The 23969-nt window shown below is 46.8% G+C and overlaps 1 protein-coding gene across 1 annotated transcript in view; it reads right to left on the reverse strand.

Moving 5' to 3' along the window:
- Positions 1-645: 645 nt before the first annotated feature.
- LOC130490446 (cathepsin D-like) overlaps positions 646-23969 on the reverse strand; it is a 28139-nt gene continuing 4815 nt past the window's right edge. Inside the window, exons 2-10 of the mRNA XM_056864274.1 lie at positions 22400-22547; positions 18771-18894; positions 16237-16355; positions 15303-15502; positions 12172-12300; positions 9613-9627; positions 8695-8824; positions 4669-4767; positions 646-927 (exon numbers count right to left, since the gene is read on the reverse strand). Of these exons, the coding sequence (XP_056720252.1) occupies positions 646-927; positions 4669-4767; positions 8695-8824; positions 9613-9627; positions 12172-12300; positions 15303-15502; positions 16237-16355; positions 18771-18894; positions 22400-22547 (1246 nt within the window). The remainder of the gene's footprint in view (positions 928-4668; positions 4768-8694; positions 8825-9612; positions 9628-12171; positions 12301-15302; positions 15503-16236; positions 16356-18770; positions 18895-22399; positions 22548-23969) is intronic.

Here is a 23969-nt window from a genome sequence, read left to right on the forward strand (position 1 = left end):
GAGACACACAAAGGCCCAATACTTGATAGCATAAAAACAGTGTATGTATACATTACCAAAGGCAGGCGGACTTTAGAGAATGTACCCTGAAGGTAATCCCAGTCCTTTGAACTGAGATCAACTAGGGTTGCCAAGCCACCACCTGGAGATTCCCTTAAAGTCCCACTGCTGAACCAGGAGACAAAGGGCTCGCCCGTCCCACATTCCCCCACCCCACGTTCTTTAATTTCAGCTCCTTCCATAGCAGCAAACAAGACGAACGGGTGCCGTCCTAAGCAGGGTCACCCCCTTCTAAGCCCGCTGTAACTCGGTGTGCTGCGTGCAACTCTGTTTAGGGTGGTGGCCCCGTACCCCCAAGTGCCAGAGAAGGCAAAAACCAGGAGGGAAACGTTGCTGGAGAAAGCCCCCTCGTTTCCCAGCTCAGCAGCACGTTCCAAGGCCAAGGGGGAATCTCCAGGTTGCCGTTTCTCAGGAATCCTAAGGGCCAGAAACTTTTAAAAAGGGGGGGGAAAAGAACGAGAGATGGAAGCTGGTGTTCTCTGAGGACCCCAGATTCCACACCTCCCAAGGGCCGCTATGCAACCTTGCCCCTTCCCACAAGCCCTTTGGTGGTTCCCGACTTCGATCTCAGATAATACAACGCAGCTAGCATTGCGCTTCTGAACCTTCTGAGCTGGCAGAGGTGGTGCTTCCACTGGCGGCTGTGGTACTTGCCACGGTGGGAGCCGCGGTCGTCTCCGCGTCCGAAGAGTTGCCGCAGAGGGTTCGTTTGGAAAGGGCCAACCCAACACGGTCGTTATCTCGGTCATAGATGGAGTAATACTGGCGGAGGAAAACGTCGCCCAGGATCCAGAGGGGGCCGGTAGGGGCGGGGATGTCGAGGCTCATGAAGCCGCTGACGCAAGTGGTCATTTTCATCTGGGTCACCTGCAAAGAAGAAAAAGAGTTGGTTTTTATACCTTGCTTTTCTCTATGTGTAAGGAGTCTCAAAGCGGCTTACAATCGCCTTGCCTTCCCCTCCCCATGACAGACACCTTGCGAGGTAGGTGGGGCGGAGAGAGTTTGGAGAGAACGGTGAATAGGCCAAGGTCATCCAGGAGGCTACAACCTGGAGGTTGGCAACCCTACTAGCACATCAACCGTGAGGCTTTCCTGAGGTGCTACTTTTCTACTGTCGGGTGTTGCCCATATAGGAAGCATTAAAAAAATGGGATCCCAACCCCGCCTCCAGACTGAAGTGATTTAACAATAAAGAAATTACAAGAAAAATACAAGAGAAAAAAGATGTTAAACAAAGGGGGTTACCGCAATTTGTATTCCAAGCAATGTATTAACAGTCTGAAAATGTTATAAAAAACATCGCTTTAAAAGGGTTTTTAGACACCACGGCTTATAAATGGTTGGAAGACGTCTTCACAGCTAAAGGGGCCAAACAAAGTGCGAACAGTATTTTTTATAACTTTTTCAAACTCTTAATACATGGGTGGGAATACACAGAAAGTGCAAACAGTATTTTTTATAACGTTTTCAAATCTTAATACATTGCTGGGAATACAAGTGCAGTAACCCCCAATATTAAAACAAGTTAACAAAAACCAAAACATAATATAGAATTGAAAGTGAAAGTCCCCTTCCCTCCCTCGTGTCGTGTGCCCACCCACCCCCCGTTGTGACTTCCAGAGAAATACCCCTTAGCTTTATATAACCCATTATTTATTTTGTTTCCCTTTACTACAATATTTACAATTCTTTCACAATCTTCGTAAAATCAATCTTTGCCGTGTTAGCCCAGTGTACAAAGGCCTTATTCCAGACTCTTTTAAACTCTTCTACATCATTTCCATGTAGGCTATTAGTTAATTTGGCCATTTGTACAAAATAAAATATTGTATCTCTCCAGTCCTTTAAAAGAAGCCTCGTTTCTCCTTTCCAGGTTTTAGCTATTATTATTCTTGCAGCCGCAAAACTATAATGGCAAATCATCTTGTCTGCCTTCTCCATTCCTTTCGGTAACAGGCCTATTAGGCAGGGTTCCGGTTCCAGTTTTATGTTTCCGTTAATCAGATTGTTAGTTTCTCTTATAACCTTTTTCCAATTTTTTTTTAACTAATTTACAGTAGATGGTTTCTGACTGACGGAAGCCACTTCTAAGAGACGAGTGCTGAAATGACGTCCTTTCAAAAGACTGCCGGCATCCATACAAATTTGCCATCACCCCCAGTTAAGACCTTAGACAGAGATGCACCTTCCTAGACCCCTGCCTTCAGAGGTAAGGTGGGCACAGACAGGGCCTTCTTTGTGGTGGTGCCCCAGCTAGAATGTCCTCCCAAGTTTCTTTGGCACCAAGCTTTTTAATGTTTAGGCACGACGTGAAAACCTTCTTTTTAATTTTTCCAGGTGTTTAGCTGTGTACGGAGGGGCAGGTTTATGTTTTGAGATGTTGGTTTTATGTTGTGTAAATATAAAATTATAATCTTAGTTGCTAGTAATTGATCTTTTGTGCTGGTTTTTCGAGATGCTATTCATTTTTGCAATTGCAAGGAGAGCCAGCGTGGTGTATTGGTTAAGAGCGGTGGTTTGGAGCAGTGGGCTCTGATCTGGAGAACCGGGGTTTGATTCCCCACTCCTCCGCATGAGCGGCAGAGGCCAACCTGGTGAACTGGATTTGTTTCCCCACTCCTACACACAAAGCCAGCTGGGTGACCTTGGGCAAGTCACACACTCTCAGCCCCACCTACCTCACAGAGTGTCTGTTGTGGGGAGGGGAAGGGATTGTAAGCCAGTTTGATTCTCCCTTAAGTGGCAGAGAAAGTTGGCATATAAAAACTAACCTTCTTCTCTTAAATGTGGAATGCTGTTAACGGCAGCTATTCGACGCAGTTATTCAATTATTTGAAATGAATACATAGGTGTTTAGCTGGGTATGGAGGGGCAGTTTTATTTTATGTCCTGAGCTGTTGGTTTTATGCTGTGTAAAGATAAAATTATAATCCCAGTTGCTATTAATTGATCTTTTGTGCTGGTTTTTCAAGATGCTATTCATTTCTGCAATTGTTTTAAATGTGGAATGCTGTTAACGGCAGCTATTCGACTCAGGAAATAACGTAAGGCAGAACTGCTTAAGAGGGCTTTTAGCTAACATTTAGGCTTATGTCAAGGATGCTAACGGACTGCACAGCTGCAAGATGCTTATGGCCTGCGTTTTGATGGTTTTCATTTTATTTAATAATTGATTACCTTTTTTGTGTGCTATCTTCAGCCCACAAGCAGGGAAAGGCAGGGCAATACCACCTTAAATAAAGTACTTTTGTACTGGTGCTGTGCACCACCCTAAGTATTTCTTGACAGACAGTGCAGATCATAAATATTTGAAATGAATACATAGCGCTGTCCACCTGAACGTCTGCTTGTTCCCCATCTGCGCAACCTGTGCATTTGCAATCAATCAGATATTATTAAAATGTCAGAGGTCTCCAGTTCTTCCCCCTTCCAGGGTAGTATTTATTTATTTATTTATTTATTTATGTTTACATATTTATACCCCTCTTTTCTCCCCGATGGTGGCTTAAAGTAGTTTACTGCACAAGAAGAAGAGTTGGTTTTTATATGCTGACTTCCTCCAAGAGAGAATCAAACTGGCTTACAATCACCTTCCCCTCCCCACAACAGGCACCCTGGGAGGTAGGTGGGGCTGAGAGAGTGTGACTAGCCCAAGGCCACCCAGCTGGCCTCATGTGTAGGGGTGGGGAAACAAATCCACTTCACCAGATTAGCCTCCGCCGCTCATGTGGAGGAGCTGGGAATCAAACCCGGTTCTCCAGATTAGTGTCCACCGCTCCAAACCACTGCTCTTAACCACTACGCCACGCTGGGTCTCTACACCACTAGTCTCCCCTCCTCCATGTTATCCTCTCAGAACTCTGTGAAGGAGGTTAGGTTGAGGGGGAGAGAGACTGACCCAGATCTCTCAGTGCGCTTCTATGGCTAGTGTTGCCAGCTCCAGGTTGGGAAATACCTGGAGATTTTGTGTGCGCCTTAAGTACAGCATCTCGTGTGGGGTTGATAAAATGGAGCGGTGGAGGCCATGAGCTTTACTTGAGTTCCATGTAGAAGGGCGGGATTCAAAAAATAAAGAAACTCACCTGGCAAAGCTTTCCCCGCTCGTCCCCTGAGAAAAAGGGAGACGGCAAAATAAGGCCATTCTAATCAATGCCAGATGCACGTTTGCACCACTGACTGCTTTAAGTCCAAACTGATCTAAGCGTCCTATCGGTGACAAATAATTTGTGAATGACAACAAAAACCGGTTAGGTTAAGAGAGAGAGAGAGTGACTGACCCAAATCTCTCAGTGAGCTTCCACGGCTAGGGTTGCCAGCTCCGAGTTGGAAAATACCTGGATATTTTTGGGGCGGAGCCTGAGGAAGGCAGGGTTTGGGGAGGGGAGGGACTTCAGTGCCATCAAGTCCAATGGCCAAAGCGGCCATTTTCTCCAGGGGAACTGATCTCTATCGGCCAGAGATCAGTTGTAATCGCAGGAGATCTCCAGCTACTACCTGGAGGTTGGCAACCCTAGACTCAGAGTTCTAGGATTGCAAACCTTTAGCTCCACTTGTACACCTGCTAGGGACATCACAAAACCTCACTGGTCTTTGCTGGGATTCTCTTACCTTGAGGGTGTACATATCCGGGGTCAGAGTGTGTGGTTTGCCACCGAGGTGGAAAGTCACATTCGGTAACGTAGTCATCTTTTCGCAATCTATCAAGTACTGTGGGAAGAAAAGAGAAAGTATAACATGGGTGCGGAGAGAGAGGCCAGAGAATCCCCTCCTCTCCGCCTGGACCTCTTCTAAGACATTTGCTAGACGTTCTCACCACATCTTCCAAGAGATCGGACGAACTAGACGTTGCAGGTCTGCTGCAGATATGGGGCTGCCGCTGAAAATGGTACCCCTCTTGTTCTTCTCATCTTCCTTGTAATATACATATAGTGCCATTCCACATATATTATCACGCAACAAACTCTAGGTGTGATGAATTTCACTTTATATTACAGGGAACAAGAAGAACAAGATGCAGAGATACCATTTTCCAGGCAGCCCTTAACCAAGAGGAAGTATAACTGGGGTGGAGAAAGAGAGACGGGACAATCACCCCCACTTCCCGCCTGTACTTCTTCTAAGACATCAGCTAGATGTTCTCACCACACCTGCCAAGAGATGGGGCTACCGGTGAAAATGGTATCTCTCTTGTTCTTCTCATCTTCCTTGTGATATACATATAGTGCAATTCCACATATGACACAATATTATCACACTCTCATTGTGATAAATTTCACTTTATATTACAGGGAAGAAGAGGAGCAGGTCCCATGGTGTAATGGTTAGCACTCTGGACTTTGAATCCAGCAATCTGACTTCAGATCTCGGTGGGACCTCGTGGGACATGTTTGGGGAGGGCCATAGCTCTGTGGTAGAGCATCTGCTTGGCATGTAGAAGGTCCCAGGTTCAATCCCCGGCATCTCCAGTTAAAGGGGCTAGGCAAGTAGGTGATGTAAAATAGACCTTTCTCTGCCTGAGACCCTGAAGAGCCGCTGCCAGTCTGAGTAGACAATACTGACTCTGATGGACCAAGGGTCTGGTTCAGTAGAAGGAAGCTGCATGTGTTCATGTGAGAACAAGACACAGCGATACCGTTTTCCAGGCGGCTCTTAACCAAGAATGTAGCAAACAAAAGAGGGGGGGAGGCAAAATATGCCCTCACTATCCTACCATAAGAACATAAGAAAGGCCCTATTGGATCAGACCAAGGCCCATCAAGTCTGTTCACACCATCGCCAACCAGGTGCCTCCAGGAAGCCACAAACAAGATGACTACAGCAGCACCATCCTGCCTGTGTTCCACAGCACCTAATATAATAGGCATGCTCCTCTGATACTAGAGAGAATAGGTATGAAGAATGACCAGTATCCATTTTAAGTAATAGCCATGAATACCCCTTTCCTCCATGAATATGTATGTCCACTCCCCTCTTAACTAATAGCCATGAATACCCCTTTCCTCCATGAATATGTCCACTCCCTTCTTAAAGCCTTCCAAGTTGGCAGCCATCACCACATCCTGGGACAGGGAGTTCCACAATTTAACTATGCGTTGTGTGAAAAAATACTTCCTTTTATCTGTTTTGAATCTGTCACCCTCCAGCTTCAACAGATGACCTCGCGTTCTAGTATTACGGGAGAGGGAGAAAAGCTTCTCCCTGTCCACTCTCTCCAAACCATGCATAATTGTATAGACCTCTATCATGTCTCCCCTTAGCCGCCTTCTTTCCAAGCTAAACAGCCCTAAGCGTCTTAAGCATCTATGGCGAGCGGCCATTTTTGCTTCTGTGAACCTTGGCTCACTTGTTAAACCGACATTAAGATGACACTGTGCACAAGCTCACCTCACTGCCAGGATAATGTACCTTCTTTGCCTTCTCTCAGCGCAATGAAGAAATTGTGGTTTTAAAACAAACTGTGGTTACCTACACTGTATGAAGCCAGATGCTTGGGTTAATCAGAATTAGTTCTCCAGGCGAACTAATCTCTGTAGTCTGGAGCTCAGTTGTAATTCTGGGAGGACTCCAGGTTGCACCTGGAACTTGGCAACCCTAACAAAGGAGGAGAAGGGCTAAACTCCTTGTACCACATGTTGTGGTCTTGATGATCGACATTAGGGCAGGGGCACGGCTGCTAATTGACTTTAAAAATGCCGATAAGATCTGATCATGGACCTCTACAGCAGGGGTAGGGAACCTTTTTTTTCAGCCAAGGGCCATTTGGATATTTATAACATCATTTGCAGGCCATACAAAATTATCGACTTAATAGTTAGCTGGCCAAGCCCCAAGCAGGCAGCTGCCCCAGATCATCCCCCCTGCACGGGTAAGCAGGCAAGCATCCAACTGGTGGAGTACTTGCCCACCTGGTGGCACAGGATGGTTTGATGCACCAGCCGAGTGTAGCCATCCAGCACATGCCGGAGTTGCTCCTGCTCTGCATGGTTGGAGCCGGATTCTACAGCCGGCTCCTGCTACCTCCGCCTGCAGGGATGAAATGAGGACACACTGGCTAAGTACTCCCCCCCCAACACACATTCTGGCCCTGCCCCCTTTAACCCCTCCATTGTCACCACTTCCGCCCCCAGCCCTCTTGTAGTACAGAGGGAATACGTTTCTCCATGGCCCAGGTGGGAAAGGGTTAACAGTTTCTTGGGCAGTCCTAGCAGCTCCACAGCTAAGGACTCTTCTGCAAGGGGGGGAAAAGGTTCCTTTTCTCGGCAAAACAAACTCACATCTGCCTTGAATACAGGCTATTCCTGTCTGAAGGGGGCGGATTGCCAGTCTTAGATCCTTCTGAGCTAGAGATTGGCCAGGACCCACAAACGGCCAGACCAAATGATTTTGCGGGCCTTAGACGGCCCCCCGGGCCTGACGTTCCTCACCCCTGCTCTACAGGGTCTCATCTCATTAGAATACTGAGGCACCCATCTGCAAAGCCTTCATCCATTTCTCGGTCACGCTGGACTGTGACGGTCAGAAGATCATACTGGTATAAATAGAGAGACAGAACGAGACAGAGGTTTGTTATGCATGGCTGTTTCCCTCTCCGGCGACTTTGGGTCTTTGTTTCTATTATGCATGCTGTTTCCAACTGTCAGAGGTCGCCTAGCTCTCCCCTTGCATTTCCCCGTGTTTTGCTTGCGTTTTCAGAGACCTGTCCTATCTCGAACTGGGAAACGCGGGGAAACGCAGGGGGAGAGTGAGGCGGCCTCTGACGGTCGGAAACGGCATGCCTAATCAACACAAAGACCCTGGCTGCGATTATATTTTAGAAGTAGCCGTAATCTCCTTATCGCTAATATGCTCTTTGAATCAGAAACATCTGTCTGGTTTTCTTATATTGAGAAAAAAATTACAGCATTGGGGCTGAGTATTGAGGATATGGTGCTTCTCTCTGAGAGAGCTGCATATGCCTTGATTAAGCAAAGCATCATTGATGTTGAGATGCAAGAACTTAGAAGTTTAGCCTCTGGTAGATGTTCACCATTGCGATGGGGGATATTAAACTCTCTGCCAGAGTACTTTTCCTGTCTTACTGTTCCTCATCTTGGGAGAGCTTATATGCTAGCCCGTTTTAATGTTCTCCCTTCTGCTATTTTGTGTGGGAGATATAAGAAAATTCCATACTCTGCTAGGGTGTGTAACTGTGTTACGGGGGAGATAGGAAGTATTGATCATATTCTTTTGTATTGTCCATTTTATTGTGAAATTCGTGCTGCCCTTTTAGATCCCTTTCTCTCAAATTATGCTGATCAAGCCGATGATAGTAAGATTAACCTGTTGTTATCTTCCCCGAAGTTCTGCTAAATTTCTTGGTGATGTAATTAAGAGGCGAGGTAAGATGATGTATAGTGGCTAGAGTGGCTAGGTTATACTCTGTTTGATTGCTCGATGGTATGCCAATAAAGGTATTGAAATTGAAATTGAACACGAAGGCCCGACGTCGTCGTAGGGGGTGACGGCGAGTGAAACAGCCATGCGTAAAAGACGAGAGAGAGGGGGGGGCAAATGAGTACAGAATCAATGTGTGGATCAGCTCCAGTGGAAAAGCAAAGGCGTGTGGCTAGGAGATCCAGGCATGCTGTCTCTTACCTGCCCTCCCCAGGCGTGTTCAGCCCCAATAGCCTCGTGCAATTCGCGGATATCATCGGTAGGCCCCGTGATAAGAGACGTCCCCGTGTCCACAATTCCGTCGCAGCCGCCCTTGCATATCTTCCCCGAACTACGGTCGAACGTTTTCCACGGCCAGCATTTTCCCTCTGAGGCTGTATCCACCGTCACCCTACGAGGAGAGATGGGGAAAGAGAACCAGTGGTTGAGAAGTGTTTTGGCAGAGGGAGGACGGTAGCTTCCCTGGCCTCCAAACCAGGAGCCAAACGAGGCCTCCGCCACGGAATCCACACACAGCTGTTGCCCAACCCTTCTCCGGCTGCAGCGAAGTTCTTACAAACGGCTGTGAACGTTGTTCCACTGGGTTGGACCGCTGGAGAAGGGAGGCGGCAACCCCAGTAACGAAATGTTCCTCCTTCCAAAAATGGACCCCTTATGTGAAGAATAAGAACATAAGAACATAGGAAAGGCCCTGCTGGATCAGACCAAGGCCTATCAAGTCCAGCAGTCTGTTCACACAGTGGCCAACCAGGTGCCTCCAGGAAGCCAACAAGCAAGACTGCAGGAGCATCGTCCTGCCTGTGTTCCACAGCACCTAATATAATAGGCATGCTCCTCTGATACTAGAGAGAATAGGTATGCAGCATGACTAGTATTCATTTTAACTAATAGCCATGAATACCCCCTTTCCTCCATGAATATGTCCACTCCCCTCTTAAAGCCTCGCAAGTTGGCAGCCATCACCACATCCTGGGGCAGGGAGTTCCACAAGGCTTTGTGGAAACTATTTAACTATGCTTTGTGTGAAAAAAATACTTCCTTTTATCTGTTTTGAATCTGTCACCCTCCAGCTTCAGCAGATGACCCCGCGTTCTAGTATTATGAGAGAGGGAGAAAAGCTTCTCCCTGTCCACTCTCTCCAAACCATGCATAATTTTATAGACCTCTACCATGTCTCCCCTTAGCCACCTTCTTTCCAAGCTAAACAGCCCTAAGCGTCTTAACCGCTCCCCATAGGACAGTTGCTCCAGTCCCCTAATCATTTTGGTTGCTCTTTTCTGCACCTTCTCAAGCTCTGTAATATCCTTTTTTTGGTGTGGTGACCAGAACAGAACACTTACCATTTTCTACTCCCCTCTACACATGGCAACAGTGCGCGAAGCAACTCTGCAAGATCTTTTATTCTCTCTGTGTGTGTATGTGCTGTCCAGTCACAATTGACTTAACGGTGACCCCATAGGGTTTTCAAGGCAAGAGACATTCGGAGGTGGTTTGCCATTGCCTAGGATTGCCAACCTCCAGGTAGTAGCTGGAGATCTCCTGCTATTACAATTGATCTCCAGCTGATAGAGATCAGTTCCCCTAGAGAAAATGGCTGCTTTGGCAATTGGACTCTATGGCACTGAAGCCCCTCCCCAAACCCTGCTTTCCTCAGGCTCCACCCCAAAAACCTCCTGCTAGTTGCGAAGGAGGACCTGGGAACCCTACCATGGCCTGCCTCCGCATGGGCTGAGAGAGTTCTGAGAGAACTGAGACTGGCTCAGGGTCACCCAGCAGGCTCAGGGTCACCCAGCAGGAGCAAGGAATCGAACCCCCTTCGCCATTGGAGTCCATGGCTCTTAACCACTACACCACGCTGCCTCCTACATCGCATCTTTCTCCCACCACGGAACGCAAGGCATCAGGTGGAGGATTCCCAGGCACTTCAGCCTCCTGTTCAGGCAACGGGCGAGAGCTCTTTGACATGCCGAGCCCTCCAACCAACCCAGACTGTGCATCTTTCCCCCCCTACCTCTAGCATGATCCTCCTCTCCCTCTGGCTGGCCTCTCTCTCCCATGGATGGGGATGGAGAATCGGAAGAGGAATGAGCTCCACTTCTTCTCGGCTCCCAGCCGCTTCCTTCTCTTCAACTCCGGCCTCCCCCCAGGATAGGGCAGGGGGTGGTAGCTGAGCACAGGAGCTTTGTAGGAGGCGTCTCTCTGTTCCCTAACACCTTTTTCTCCCAGGATGGCAGGATGGGAGACAGGAGTCTGTGAGCTGTTTGAATGGCTCAGGGTATTCTGCATCTCGCTTAGCAAATCACGAGTCGCTTAAAATAACATATCTGATGGTGTAGCAGCATCGCCCCCTAATGGCTGGCGTTGCCGCTGCAAACGAAAACTCGGAACTGGTCCCAGAAATAAAAATTGATAAATTGGACACATCAACAGTAATTCTAGTACCAAAAATAAAAACAAATAAATAAATACCTGCTAATCTGAAAAGAGTAAAAATGGATACTAGTCATGCTGCATACCTATTCTCTCCAGCATCGGAGGAGCATGCCTATTATATTAGGTGCTGTGGAACACAGGCAGGATGCTGCTGCTGCAGTCTTACCTGTGGGCTTCCTAGAGGCACCTGGTTGGCCACTGTGTAAACAGACTGCTGAACTTGATGGGCCTTGGTCTGATCCAGCATGGCCTTCCTTATGTTCATACCTATCCTCTCCAGTATCAGAGGAGCATGACTATTATATTTGGTGCTGTGGAACCCAGGCAGGATGGTGCTGCTGCAGTCGTCTTGTTTGTGAACTTCCTAGAGGCACCTGGTTGGCCACTGTGTGAACAGACTGCTCGACTTGATGGGCCTTGGTCTGACCCAGCGTGGCTTTTCTTATGTTCTTATGTAGTAGGTTATAAGTGTGAATGACCTCACTTTGCTCCTCTTGGAACCCATCTTTGTTGAGAGAAAATGCTAAAGACTACACCTGGGAAGGCTTTCAAGTAACAAAAGCCAAACATGAACAAAGAGTTAGATGACCTTGTCCTAGAGTGGCTTAGTGGTTAAGAGTGGAGGACTCTCATCTGGTGAACCGGGTTGGTTTCCCCACTCCTACGCACGAAGCCAGCTGGGTGACCTTGGGCTAGTCACAGTTCTCTCAGAACTTTCTCAGCCCCACCTACCTCGCATGGAGTCTGTTGTGGGGAGGGGAAAGGAAGGTGGTTGTAAGCCACTTTGAGACTCCTTAAAGGTAGAGAAAAGTGGAGTATAAAAACGGGTACAAAAAGCAACTCTTCTTCCCTGCACTACCCTGATCCAATCTCAACTGCATATTCCTGACATTTTGCTTTGCAAGACAAAGATTTGTGACCTTCACAATTAATCAGGGTGACCTTTTTTGCCGGTTTGATTCTGCCTTAAGTGGTAGAGAAAGTCAGCATGTAAAAACCAACTCTTCTCCTCCTCCTCTTCCTCCTCCTCCATACCCACCAAGAAATCAGCAGTTCCGGTTCAGAAATATGTGTGTATTGGTAGTCATTTTTGCCAAGGAAACCCTGAATTTATGCCCACAAAATGTTTCGTTCAAAACAAACACTCTTTCCTTTTAGAAGAGTTGCTACCTGCTGCAGAGAACCTTATGACATCTAAAAGACAAGCACATTCGTTGTGGCAGGAATTACAGATAAGACACTTACTTGTCCATCTTGATCTGCCAGTAGGCCTTGCGTGACACAGGATGGTATTGAATCTCCCCCTCGTAGGCATCGTGATTGATCTCCCCAAAGGTGATTTCTCCCCCATGGTCTTGGGAGACATAGTTGGTGCTAAGAGAAAAGTTGAAAAGGTGAAAGAGCTGATCTGGAGTTATCTCGATGCACAACTGGGAAGGAGCCAAGGTCAAATAGCCCCCTAATACTGTGAAAGTCCCCCGGGTGCGCTAATGCCCTGGAGATCCACTGGCAGTCATGAGTCAGGCATAGGGTTGTCAGCTCCAGGTTGGGAAATACCTGGAGGTTTTGGGGGTGGAGCCTAAGGAGGGCAGGGTTTGGAGAGGGAAGGGACTTCAATGCCATAGAGTCCAATTGCCAAAGCAGCCATTTTCTCCAGGGGAACTGATCTCTGCTGCCTGGAGATCAGTTGTAATAGCAGGAGATCTCCAGCCACCACCTGGAGGTTGGCAACTGTAGTCAGGTGAGTTTATACTTGTTGGCATTGTGTCCCCGGTCAAAACTGAGTGGCTCCTATGGCACGGCCAGCCACGCAGGGTCCACTGGAGATAGGGTACTCCAGCGCGTCTAACGTTCCAATCCATTCCCAGAGAGGTGGGTTAGTCTAGGCTTACCAAACGCCTGCCCATGGCATTCAAACTCCAACTCCGGCCCTCAATTTCTTGTGCTCGACCAGTTGAGCAGTGGGAGAAAAATGGCAGGGACGATACTGTGGATGCTGTGATGTCACTTCCACGTTCAGAGCGTCTGCGATGCTCTAGGAATTTCCCCTTAATCTCTATGGCCTTTACAATAGAGATGGGGGAAATTCCTAGAGCATCACAGGGCTGTGACACTGGGATGTTGAAAGTGAGCCTGGGGTGCTAGCCCTCTCTTGGCTCCATCCCCAAATACTCCTGGGATTTGTGGGCATGAGACTGGCAACCCTTGTTAGTACAGTTGAGCTGCTCTGCGTCTTTCCTTATGTTTTCCCTAGGGGCACTGTGTACTCTACAAACATGTATCTGCCTCCTGCACAGTGGTTGGTGGTTGTTTTTTTAATGGAAGGGCAGTGGTTCAGTGGTAGAGCACACTTTTTGCATGCCAAAAATTCCAGCTTCAGTCCCTCCAATTAAAGAAGCTCAGGTGTCGAGAAAGATCTTTCTCTGCCGAAGAGCTGCTGCCAGTGACAGAAGACAATGCTGAGCTAGCAATAGTCTGACTCAGTACAAAGGAGCACGATATGTTCGAGGAAATCAATCTCGCTAAACTGCCTTGTAACTAAATACCGCTTGGGGAAATAGGAAGTGCGGGACGGTAGCATGGCTGAAATGCAGCTGGTCACCAGATGAGGAACAACGAAGGATTAACAGATGTTCAGGACATACGCAAAAGCCCAGCGTAAAGGTTCCACTTTTAATACTTGCATTCTGACACGGGCTGGGCTCCGCCCGGCAACAAAATGTCTCATAATTGTACTGTGGGCCCTGAGCCTATTTTGAAACCCTAAACCAGTCTGTAAACCAGTCTTCATGAGTCACTCAGAAGAAGAATGTTAAGGAAATAACAACACAGACAGCTCAGATTCCTGTATCAAAAGACAAAACAAAAAAACTACCACTCATAAGCTACCTCGCTGCAATAAAATGTGCAGTTCTGCAGCATGCTCTTGCTAGGAGCCAGAAAGAAACCCACAAGCACTTTCGTAGCCCTCTGCTAACGTTTTCTTGAGTCACCTGCATCTAGGGTTGCCAAACTCCAGGTACTAGCTGGAGATCTCCCGCTATTACAACTGATCTCCAGCCACTGGAGATCAGTTCCCCTGGAGAAAATGGCCACTTTGGCAATTGGACTCTATGGCGTTGAAGTCCCTCCCCTCCCCAAACCCTGTCATCTTCAGGCTCCACCCCAAAAACCTCCCACTGGTTGCGAAGAGGGACCTGGCAACCCTACCTGCATCCAGTTATCACAGAGGAGAACAAAATCCATTCTGGTATTGAGAAATTGCTGTCACAGGACATTGGCCTAAAAGGACACACCTGGTGGCAGTGAAGGACTATGATACAAAACCACAAATGTTATTATGGTTGCTACCTGGCCATTCCTTTTCTAGGTTAATGGCTCAGAACCAGTGGCCATAACACTTTCAATGGGTGCTTATTGCTAGGGCCGATGGAAGGACATAGGGGGACAAAATTGCAAGGGCCTAGTCTCCGGGGTGGGGTGGTGGTGGAATGGAGCCAGGCAAGTCATCTGGGTGGTCCAACAATGGCCCAAAGGACATTTTTGTTAGAGAGGCTATAGAGTCTCTTTGTGGCCCTGCTAGGGGATGACTTTATGATAGCTTTGTCATAGGATGAGAGCTTGGAGAAGGTGACCGTACTCAGATCAAGGGATGGGTGTGTGTGAAGAGAGAGAGAGACAGAGAGAGAGGAAAAAGAAGAAGAAGAGTTGGATTTTATATGCCAGCTTTCTCTACCACTTAAGGAAGAATCAAACCGGCTTACAATCACCTTCCCTTCCCCTCCCCGCGAAAGACACCCTGTGAGGTAGGTGGGGCTGAGAAACCATACAGAGAAAGGGTGCTGTCGGTTGGTTGAAGTTACTTGTGTGTGTAAAGTGCCATCAAGTCACAGGTGACTTACCCTGTAGGGTTTTCAAGGCAAGAGACATTTAGAGATGTTTTGCCATTGCCTGCCCTTGCGTCATGACCCTGGAATTCTCTGGAGGTCTCCCATCCAAGTATTAGCCAGGACCGACTCTGCTTAGCTTCTGAGATCTGACAAGATCAGGCTAGCCTGGGCTATCCAGGTCAGGGGTGAAGTAATTTAGGGGTGCAGTATTTCTCCCTCTCTTGTTCTGGGGAATCTGAATCTGCTGACCAGTAAACTATTTTTTGCCTATACATTTGCACATATAAGATTACAGTGCTCTTTTTCCTCCAGAGAAAACCCAAACCCAAGCAGCTCTGCCCCTGGGAAATTCTCACCGCCCAGGGAGCCTATCAACAACAGCCAGGCCAGGGAAAATGAAAAGCCTTAGAAGAGATGTGGACTTGGGCCGACACAAGGTAAGAAGAGTGAAAGGATAAAATGGATTGGGGGGGGGGGGGTTCATACTTGCAGAGATGAAATGTAAAGATGTTTTTCTTGAGCATCTTCTCCTGCATCATGTGATCAAAGGGTGGGGTGATATTCTTCACCGATATGGTGGGGTAGCCCAGCCCCAAGATACCATCGAACTTGGCAGCTACAAAAACCAGACCTGGCAGGTCTGTTGCCTCGGCAAATGTCTGGTTATGAATGGTCATGTTGCCAATCTGGGGGGAGAGACAGAATAATGTCTGTTCCACGCACTAGATCCTCCATCTCTCCTCCAGGAAACAAAGCACATCTGACTTCTACTCTTGCCTACTGCCTGGGAGACAGGGTTTTCAACTTTTCCCCTTGCTGCCTCTTACACTTTGGAATTCCTTCCTGGAACACATCCATAGTACCACCTCTCTTTCTCCCATCAAACCCAGAATTAAGTTCTAGACAACGGGATTGGGTTGCCAACTGCCAGGTACTAGCTGTAGATCTCCTGCTATTACAACTGATCTCCAGGCGAAGATCTGATAGCGAAGAGGGACCTGGCAACCCTAAGTAGACCACACTGAAGGAGAAGGACCAATGGCCCAAATAGGGAAAGGCATTTATAGGTTCATAACGCAAACCCTTTAGTCTAATGTGCTCCATGCTGCCCCCCCCCCCGAAGACTACCTGGAAATTGCAACTCATTCAGAATGTAGCAGTCCATTTATTGTCAGGGACTAGTCAAGGGGAACATGTCTCGCCTATTTTAAAACAGTTACATGGCTGCCGGTTTGTTTCCGAGCTCAATTCATGGCCTAGGACGGGGGCTACCAACCTCCAGGTAGAAGCTGGAGTTCTTCTAGAATTACAGTTAGGGTTGCCAACCTCCCTCCCCTTTCCAAACTCTGCCCTCCCCAGGCTCTGCCCCCCAAATCCCCAGGAATCTCCCAAGCCAGAGCTGGCAAACCTACATACTCACCTGGAGAACATCCCGGCTCAAGAATCCTTTGAGGCTGCCGCTTCCATAGTGGATCGCAAATTTAGAGTTATCGGCCTCGTGGGTGCGAGAGAAGAAGGACCGGTAGTGACTGTGAACCCCTGAGGAAAGAAAAGGTATTAGTGGTAGTGGTGGAAGCGGGCCTACCCTTATAGCAAGGTTCCCCAAACTAGTGCCTAGGGTTGCCAGCTGCTGCTATTACAACTGATCTGCAGCCAATAGAATCATAGAGTTGGAAGGGACCACAAGGGTCATCTAGTCCAACCCCCTGCACAATGCAGGAAATTCCAAACTACCTCCCCCACACACACACACACAGCAACCATGCCCAGAAGATGACCAAGATGCCCTCCCTCTCATGATCTGCCTAAGGTCATAGAGTCAGCATTGCTGACAGATGGCCATCTAGCCTCTGCTTAAAAACCTCCAGGGAAGGAGAGCTTACCACCTCCCGAGGAAGCCTGTTCCACTGAGGAACCCCTTTAACTGTTAGAAAATTCTTCCTAATGTCTAGGCGGAAACTCTCTTGATTTAATTTCAACCCATTGGTTCTGGTCCGACCTTCTGGGGCAACAGAAAACAACTCGGAGATCAGTTCACCTGGAGAAAACGGCCGCTATGGCAATTGGACTCTATGGCATTGAAGTCCCTCCCCTCTCCAAACCTCGCCCTCCTCAGGCTCCACCCCCAAAATCTCCAGGTATTTCTGAACCCAGAGCTGGCAACCCTGTTCTGTGTTGGCATTTGAGAAGGTAGCACTTGTCGGGGGCTGGATTTGGTGCAGGAAACTCTCTTACCATCCTACTTTATTATTTTTTTAAAATATATTAAAAAAATAATTTCGTCTCAGTCATATATAATACATCAATCACAACACGGCAAATTAGCTTAGAACTCCAGATATCTAACATCGTCTCATGTTATAGAAAAGAAACATGAGATTAAAAACAGCGGTAATGTTAATTCATTCTATTTAGCGCTGTGTTCTTCAAACCGCACCATATCAATCCAACCTCAAGTACTTTGGTTCTGACCTCTTTGAGCAAATCACATTCCCAAAGATAGCTGCAGCTAACTCAGCACATGAGGCTGCTTTATGTTCTCTCATGATAATGAAGTTGTGTGGCTCAGTTAACATGAGACAGCATGGTAGCACAGAGGCAAGGGCCACAGCGAACAGCAGATACTCAAGGGACAGGAGGCAGATTGGAGCCAGGAGGTTCTCTGGAGAGGCGGCATACAATTTTCTCAATTATATAAAACAAATATCAAAATCACTTAGCCAACTTCCCCAGCCCTCATTCATTTGCTAGAGTCCTTTCTAGCTAACATATTTTTAGCCCATCTTTCCTCCAAGGAGGAACTTGGGAGCAACATACGTTGTTATCTCCTCCTCCATTTAATTTTCACAACAACTTTATGAGGTAGGCTAGGCTGAGAGAAAATGGCTGGTCCAAAGTCACTCAGAGAGCCACATAGCGGAGGAGGGAATTGAACACCAGGTCTCCAAAGCCCAAAGCACTAATCACTATACCACACTACCCAGCTTCTTAGTGCTTTATTTCTTGAGAAAATAAGTGTCGACGCTCACAGTTGGCTGGACATCACATCATCTGTCCTGGAAGTCAGAATGGTGTAGTGGTTAAGAGCAGTGGACTCTAATCTGGAGAACTGGGTTTGATTCCCCACTCCTCCACATCGAACCTGCTGGGTAACCTTGGGCTAGTCACAGTTCTCTTCAAGCTCTCTCAGCCTTCCCTACCTCACAAGGTGTCTGTTGTGTGGAGGGGAAGGGAAGGTGATTGTAAGCCGTTTTGAATCTCCTTAAAGGCAGAGAAAAGCAGGGTATGAAAAACAACTCTTCTTCTTCTTCTCCTTCAGCACAGTTGGTACACGGGAGACACTGATTACTCATTGGTGACAGAAGCACACTCTACACTAACTCAGAGGCAATTTAGAAATTTCAGTCTCCACAGTGGAGGTTTCACACTGAAGACACGTTTTGGGACAATACTCTGGCACAGTTAAGTCGTGACCCAAATGAACCTACATGAACCTACATCAACTAGAATGGTAACACAGAATATACAACTCTAAAAATAGGTAATATAATTAAACCATCACATACAAAAATATGTAGGAATTAGAAACATGCAACAAATCCAACAGTATATATTTTTTAAGTGAATCACCGTGTATTTGTTTTTGTATGTATCCTTACATTGAAAACATTTGGGTATATATATCCTCCACCGTGATGGTCTTAATCAAAGGACAACACTCATTCACACGCTCAATCGCCGCTCATCAAATATCGAGGAATCAAAAAAGTAAATCAACTGATGTGTGTACCACCCCTCCTATGCCTGATCTAGTGAAGCCACATTCTGGAGCCTGAGAATTCCCCGACAGCTGGCTATCTCCTCCTAGGGAGGCCTGGCTTATCAGCGTTTTCTCCTTGTGACCGCCGCCACCATTCCCCCATTCCCAGAGAAATGAGGTATCTTAGGTCTTACAGCATGCCATGTGAGCCAGGCAACATTTGGAGGAGGGCACCCACAAATTAGAAGAGCCGGTATCAAAGACGACGGTGAATTGCTGAGGCGGGGTCCCAATGCCGATTTCCCCATAGTACTGTGCCTGGAGAAGGGTGGGGAAGAGAGAAAGGAAGGACAAGGTGAACACGATTCTTCCACCTTGATTCCCCCTCACCTTACAGAATTGCCTGGCTATCTGTAAGAACTGCCTCGCTGGATAGGGTTGCCAACCTCCAGGTACTAGCTGGAGATCTCCCGCTATTACAACTGATCTCCAGCCAATAGAGATCGGTTCCCCTGGAGAAAATGGCCGCTTTGCCAATTGGACTCTATGGCATTGAAGTCCCTCCCCTCCCCAAACCCTCCCCTCCTCAGACTCCACCCCCAAAATCTCCAGGTATTTCCCAACCTGGAGTTGGCAACCCTATCGCCGGATCAGACGGTCTAGTTCTTCCGTCGCCCTAACCTGCAGCGCAGGCTTCATTTTAACTATCATGATTAATCACCGCTGTCAGGAACATCTTCCGTGAACGTGCCTCATCCTTTTAAAAGCTCATCTGAGCGCCTGGTGATCTCTACGGAGCTTAATTTCAAAACAGAGAGGCGCTGGGGCTCCCGGGATCTCCTGTCCTGATCAGCCATTTAGGACCACGAAACTTCGATATCCTGAAATGTTTCACCAGTGAAAACAGGAGCGCACTGAGGCATAACTGGGCTATCTCTGTTTCCCCACCTAGGATCATAGCTGTTTGAGTGCCGCCCCATTACCCAAAGCTGAAGGTGCTTCTCTACCTGCTGTGCACGCTCTTTGTTTACTCTGCTACTAACTGTCCGTAACAGCTTCCTTTAAAGAAGCAAAGCTCAGAGTGTTAAATGGAATATTTCATCTTACAGTGGATCCATTTGTACCTGGCGCTCAAACACACTCACAAAGGTGACAATATTTATTCCACGGGTAGGCAATTATTGCCAGGAGGGGGTCTGGAAGGGGAGCGAAACACGAACATTTTGTGTCCACGTGGATGTATTTTACATGCATTTGGAGTTAAGCAGCTTCCTGCTGCCTTTCCAGATTTCCAGGAAAGAGGGCTGAAACTGAAAACAATCCTTCTGCATCCTGGAGAATTGCTGCTAGTCATTATAGATAATGCTGAACTTGAGCAGCTGATAATCTAGGGTTGCCAACCTCCATGTACTAACGTCAATAAACACAAAAACTCGTGCTAAACACGTTGAAGAATGTACAGAAAAGTAGCTCTAATGACTAAATGGAAGCTGTTCAATCAATGCTTATAACAATAAATATATAACCAATCCATGATTGTGTATATTGATTTTATCACAACGTGCAATATATATGCTCTTAGAGAACCACGCTTGTTGTTATGCAAGTTCACTACAAATAACACAGAAGTATACAAGAATTACACCAACAACAACATAGCAAACAACTTTGCAAACTTTGGGACTTTGTCAATGTCAATTGCAGTTGTGATAACATCAATATACACAATCGTGGACTGCTTATATATTTATTGTTATAAGCATTGTTTGAACAGCTTCCATTTAATCATTAGTGCTACTTTTCTGTACAATCTTCAGGGGCTAGCTGGAGATCTGCTATTACAACTGATCTCCAGTCGATAGAGATCAGTTCACCTGGAGAAAATGGCCGACTTGGCAATTGGACTCTATGGGCAAAAACGCATGGTCGCTTTATCCTCCTTTAATCCCTGTTTCAGCCAGGATTCAGCCTGGATCGAACGCATGCGTTTCGCCTAATGTGCGTTCGATCCTGGCTAAAACAGGGATTAAAGGAGGATAAAGCGACCATGCGTTTTCGCCCTTTGACATCGCAGTCCCTCCCCTCCCCAAACCCTGCCCTCCTCAGGCTCTGCCCCAAAAACCTCCCACCGGTGGTGAAGAGGGACCTGGCAAACCTATGATAATCTGATTTACCATTTTCTCTGGGTGAACTGATCTCTATGGGCTGGAGATCAATTGTAATAGCAGGAGATCTCCAGCTGGTACCTGGAGGTTGGCAACCCTACTTATCAGGGATGGTTTACACCAATCCTGCATTGAGCAGGGGGCTGGACTAGATGGCCTGTATGGCCCCTCCCAACTCTGATTCTATGGTTGTACGATTCCTCTTCTCGCACAACAAGGGAAGGCCTCTCCTAAGGTGGTACCTGCTGGTTCAAATACATGCCTCACCTCATGAACAAAGACTAGGGTTGCCAGGTCCCTCTTCGCAACCGGCGGGAGGTTTTGTGGGCGGAGCCTGTGGAGGGTGGGGTTTTGGGAGGGGAGGGACTTCAATGCCGTAGAGTCCAATTGCCAAAGCGGCCATTTTCTCCAGGTGAACCGATCTCTATTGGCTGGAGATCAGCTGTAATAGCAGGAGATCTCCTGGCAACACGTGGAGGTTGGCAACCCTAACAAAGACCAACTATATTCTTTTTCTATAGGAAGTGGACGGTATCCTGCCTGAGGCTGGAGGAAGCCGTTCCAGCCTAAAGAGCATTCCTCCAATTTTAATGGTGCTTCCTCAATAGAAGAGCCAATTAAGTAGGAGAAAGTCTCCTCAGACTTTGCTTAGCGCAAGGGTAGGATCCAGGCCAGGGTGTTTAACTCATATGCAAAAACATGCTGATTTCAATTATTAATGACACCCTGATAATGACCAGAATAAACAGATGGCTGCAGTCCTGGGCACACTTGCTTGGGAATCAGCCCTGTTGACCGCAAAGGCCCAGAGATGAAAAGATGTACGTAGTACTGGACTGTGCAATAGCTCTAATCGCCTACACCTTCCTAGACAATCCAACTAAGTAATTCCTGTCCTCACAACTAGGGTTACCAGGTCCCTGCTAGGCACCAGCAAAGGATGAGGGGGGTAGGGTTGCCAGACCCAGGTTGGGACACCCCTGGAGATTTGGGAATGGATCCTGTGGAGGACAGGGACCTCAGTGGGGTACAATGCCATAGAGTCCACCCCCCAAAGCATTCCTTTTCTCCAGGGGAACTGATCTCTGTAGGCTGGAGATGAGCTGTAATTAGGGTTGCCAACCTCCAGGTACTAGCTGGAGATCTCCTGCTATTACAACTGATCTCCAACCAACAGAAATTAGTTCCCCTGGAGAAAATTGCCACTTCAGCAAGTGGACTCTATGGCATTGAAGTAGGGTTGCCAGTCTCCAGGTAATAGCTGGAGATCTCCTGCTATTACAGCTGATCTCCAGCCGATAGAGATCAGTTCACCTGGAGAAAATGGTCGCTTTGGCAATTGGACTCTATGGCATTGAAGTCCCTCCCCTCCCCAAACCCCGCCCTCCTCAGGCTCCACCCCAAAACCTCCCACTGGTAGTGAAGATGGACCTGGCAACCCTGAATTGAAGTCCCTCCACAAACCCCGCCCTCCTCAGGCTACGCCTCCGAAATCTCCAGGTATTTCCCAACCCAGAGCTGCCAACCCTAGATGTAATTCTGAGGGATGCCAGGGTGCCACCTGGAGGCTGGCATCCCTACCTCCCACAGACCCTCACCTAAAAGTACCAGTCTTACTTCTAGCTGATGTTCACCCTCATAGGAAGTAAAGCACATACATCCATATAATTGTGGAGACGTTGGTGAGTGACGGTAGCGTTCGGGGGCTTTCCAGCCCTGAGTCCTCCTCGTCTTAGCAGGTCAGCGATGGGCAGGCCCGACTGGCCAAAGCGATTCCGGACTGATGGGAATTTCTTCAGAGGGATCCTGTCACGGAGGACAAAATCGGTGAAGGCTGAAGTCTTCCGGGAAAAGGCCTCCTGCTTTTTCAGCAGTTCTTTTATGGCAGCAGTTTACAACCCGAGTGAGACAGACTGCTTTTAGCCCTAGCCAGTTTGCTGTAAGGACTCAGGAGAGAGCTATTCCCCCCAAAAAATGTAAATTATCACATTAAAAGTTTTACCCTGAATGATTTTTAGGGGTTTTTTCAGTACAACATATAGCAAGATGCACAACATACGTATTTAATACAAAGCTAAGACAACCAGACTGACCAGTTTGATAAAAGAGAAGACGACTGAAGACTTCCCAAAAAAATGGGAATGCTATTTCAAATATGTTAAACAGAAAAGATAGATTGTTAGAGATAAAGATAATTCACTTCTGAAGAAGTGAGCTGTGGCTCACGAAAGCTCATACCCTACCAGAAAATATTTTTGTTAGTCTTTAAGGTGCTACTGAACTCTTGCCCTTTTCTACTATTAGAGATAAAGATTAGTTTATAAAACTTACTATATAGGATAGAAGGAAATTATTTAAAAAACAACAACATTGACTATAAGAATAATGTATAGGATATTTGAAATGAAGAGACAGACTCCCCGAAGGAGTACAAACTGTGTGAATGTGTGTATATGTAATTTGTGTGTTTTCTTTCTAAAAATGTTAATAAAATATCTTTTAAAAAAAGCTAAGACAAGACATTAATCAACCATTATTCGGAGCGAGTCTATAACCATCCTACCTTCTATTATCCTAAAAATGTATTTATACATGTAAAGTGTAAAATATAGGCAAACCTAAAAGGGGAGGGAGGGGAAAACCTAAATACAGATTCAAACTTTCTTCTCAATTACAAGGATTGCAATGCCTATTGTAGTATTATTATTATTTATTGGTGCAGTCAATCAGACCAGTAAAAACTATGCAACAATAAACCTTGCATGAACAATATAAAAAGTGTTAAAAAAAATGAAACATATTTATATAAATTTTAAGAACACTTTACATAAAAGTGGATGGAGTAGGAAAAAGTACAATAAGTGCCAATAACGTCATTCTAGCGGAAGTCTATGAAGCTTCATAGAGACAGCACAAAATTTGGCAACCTGAGTTGCAACCTGAGGGTTCTCGCCGCTTAACAGTTTCACGACCCTATCCGCTGAGTCCCGGCCTGGGAATCAAACTTTCTTCTCCATTACAATGATTGCAATGCCTATTGTAGTATAATACGGCACATGTATAATAAGCCTTATACTAAAATACCTTACAGAACATAGTTATATTATATATACTGTATTATTAATTTTATATTGTGCTAAATCTATTCAAATATTACCCCATGAATGTTGTAAATAGAGATGAGGAGGGTGAGATTGGTAAACAGCTTGCTTATGTGTGTGTGTAAAG

This window comes from Euleptes europaea, chromosome 18, assembly GCF_029931775.1.
Source record: "Euleptes europaea isolate rEulEur1 chromosome 18, rEulEur1.hap1, whole genome shotgun sequence".
Lineage (NCBI taxonomy): Eukaryota > Metazoa > Chordata > Lepidosauria > Squamata > Sphaerodactylidae > Euleptes > Euleptes europaea.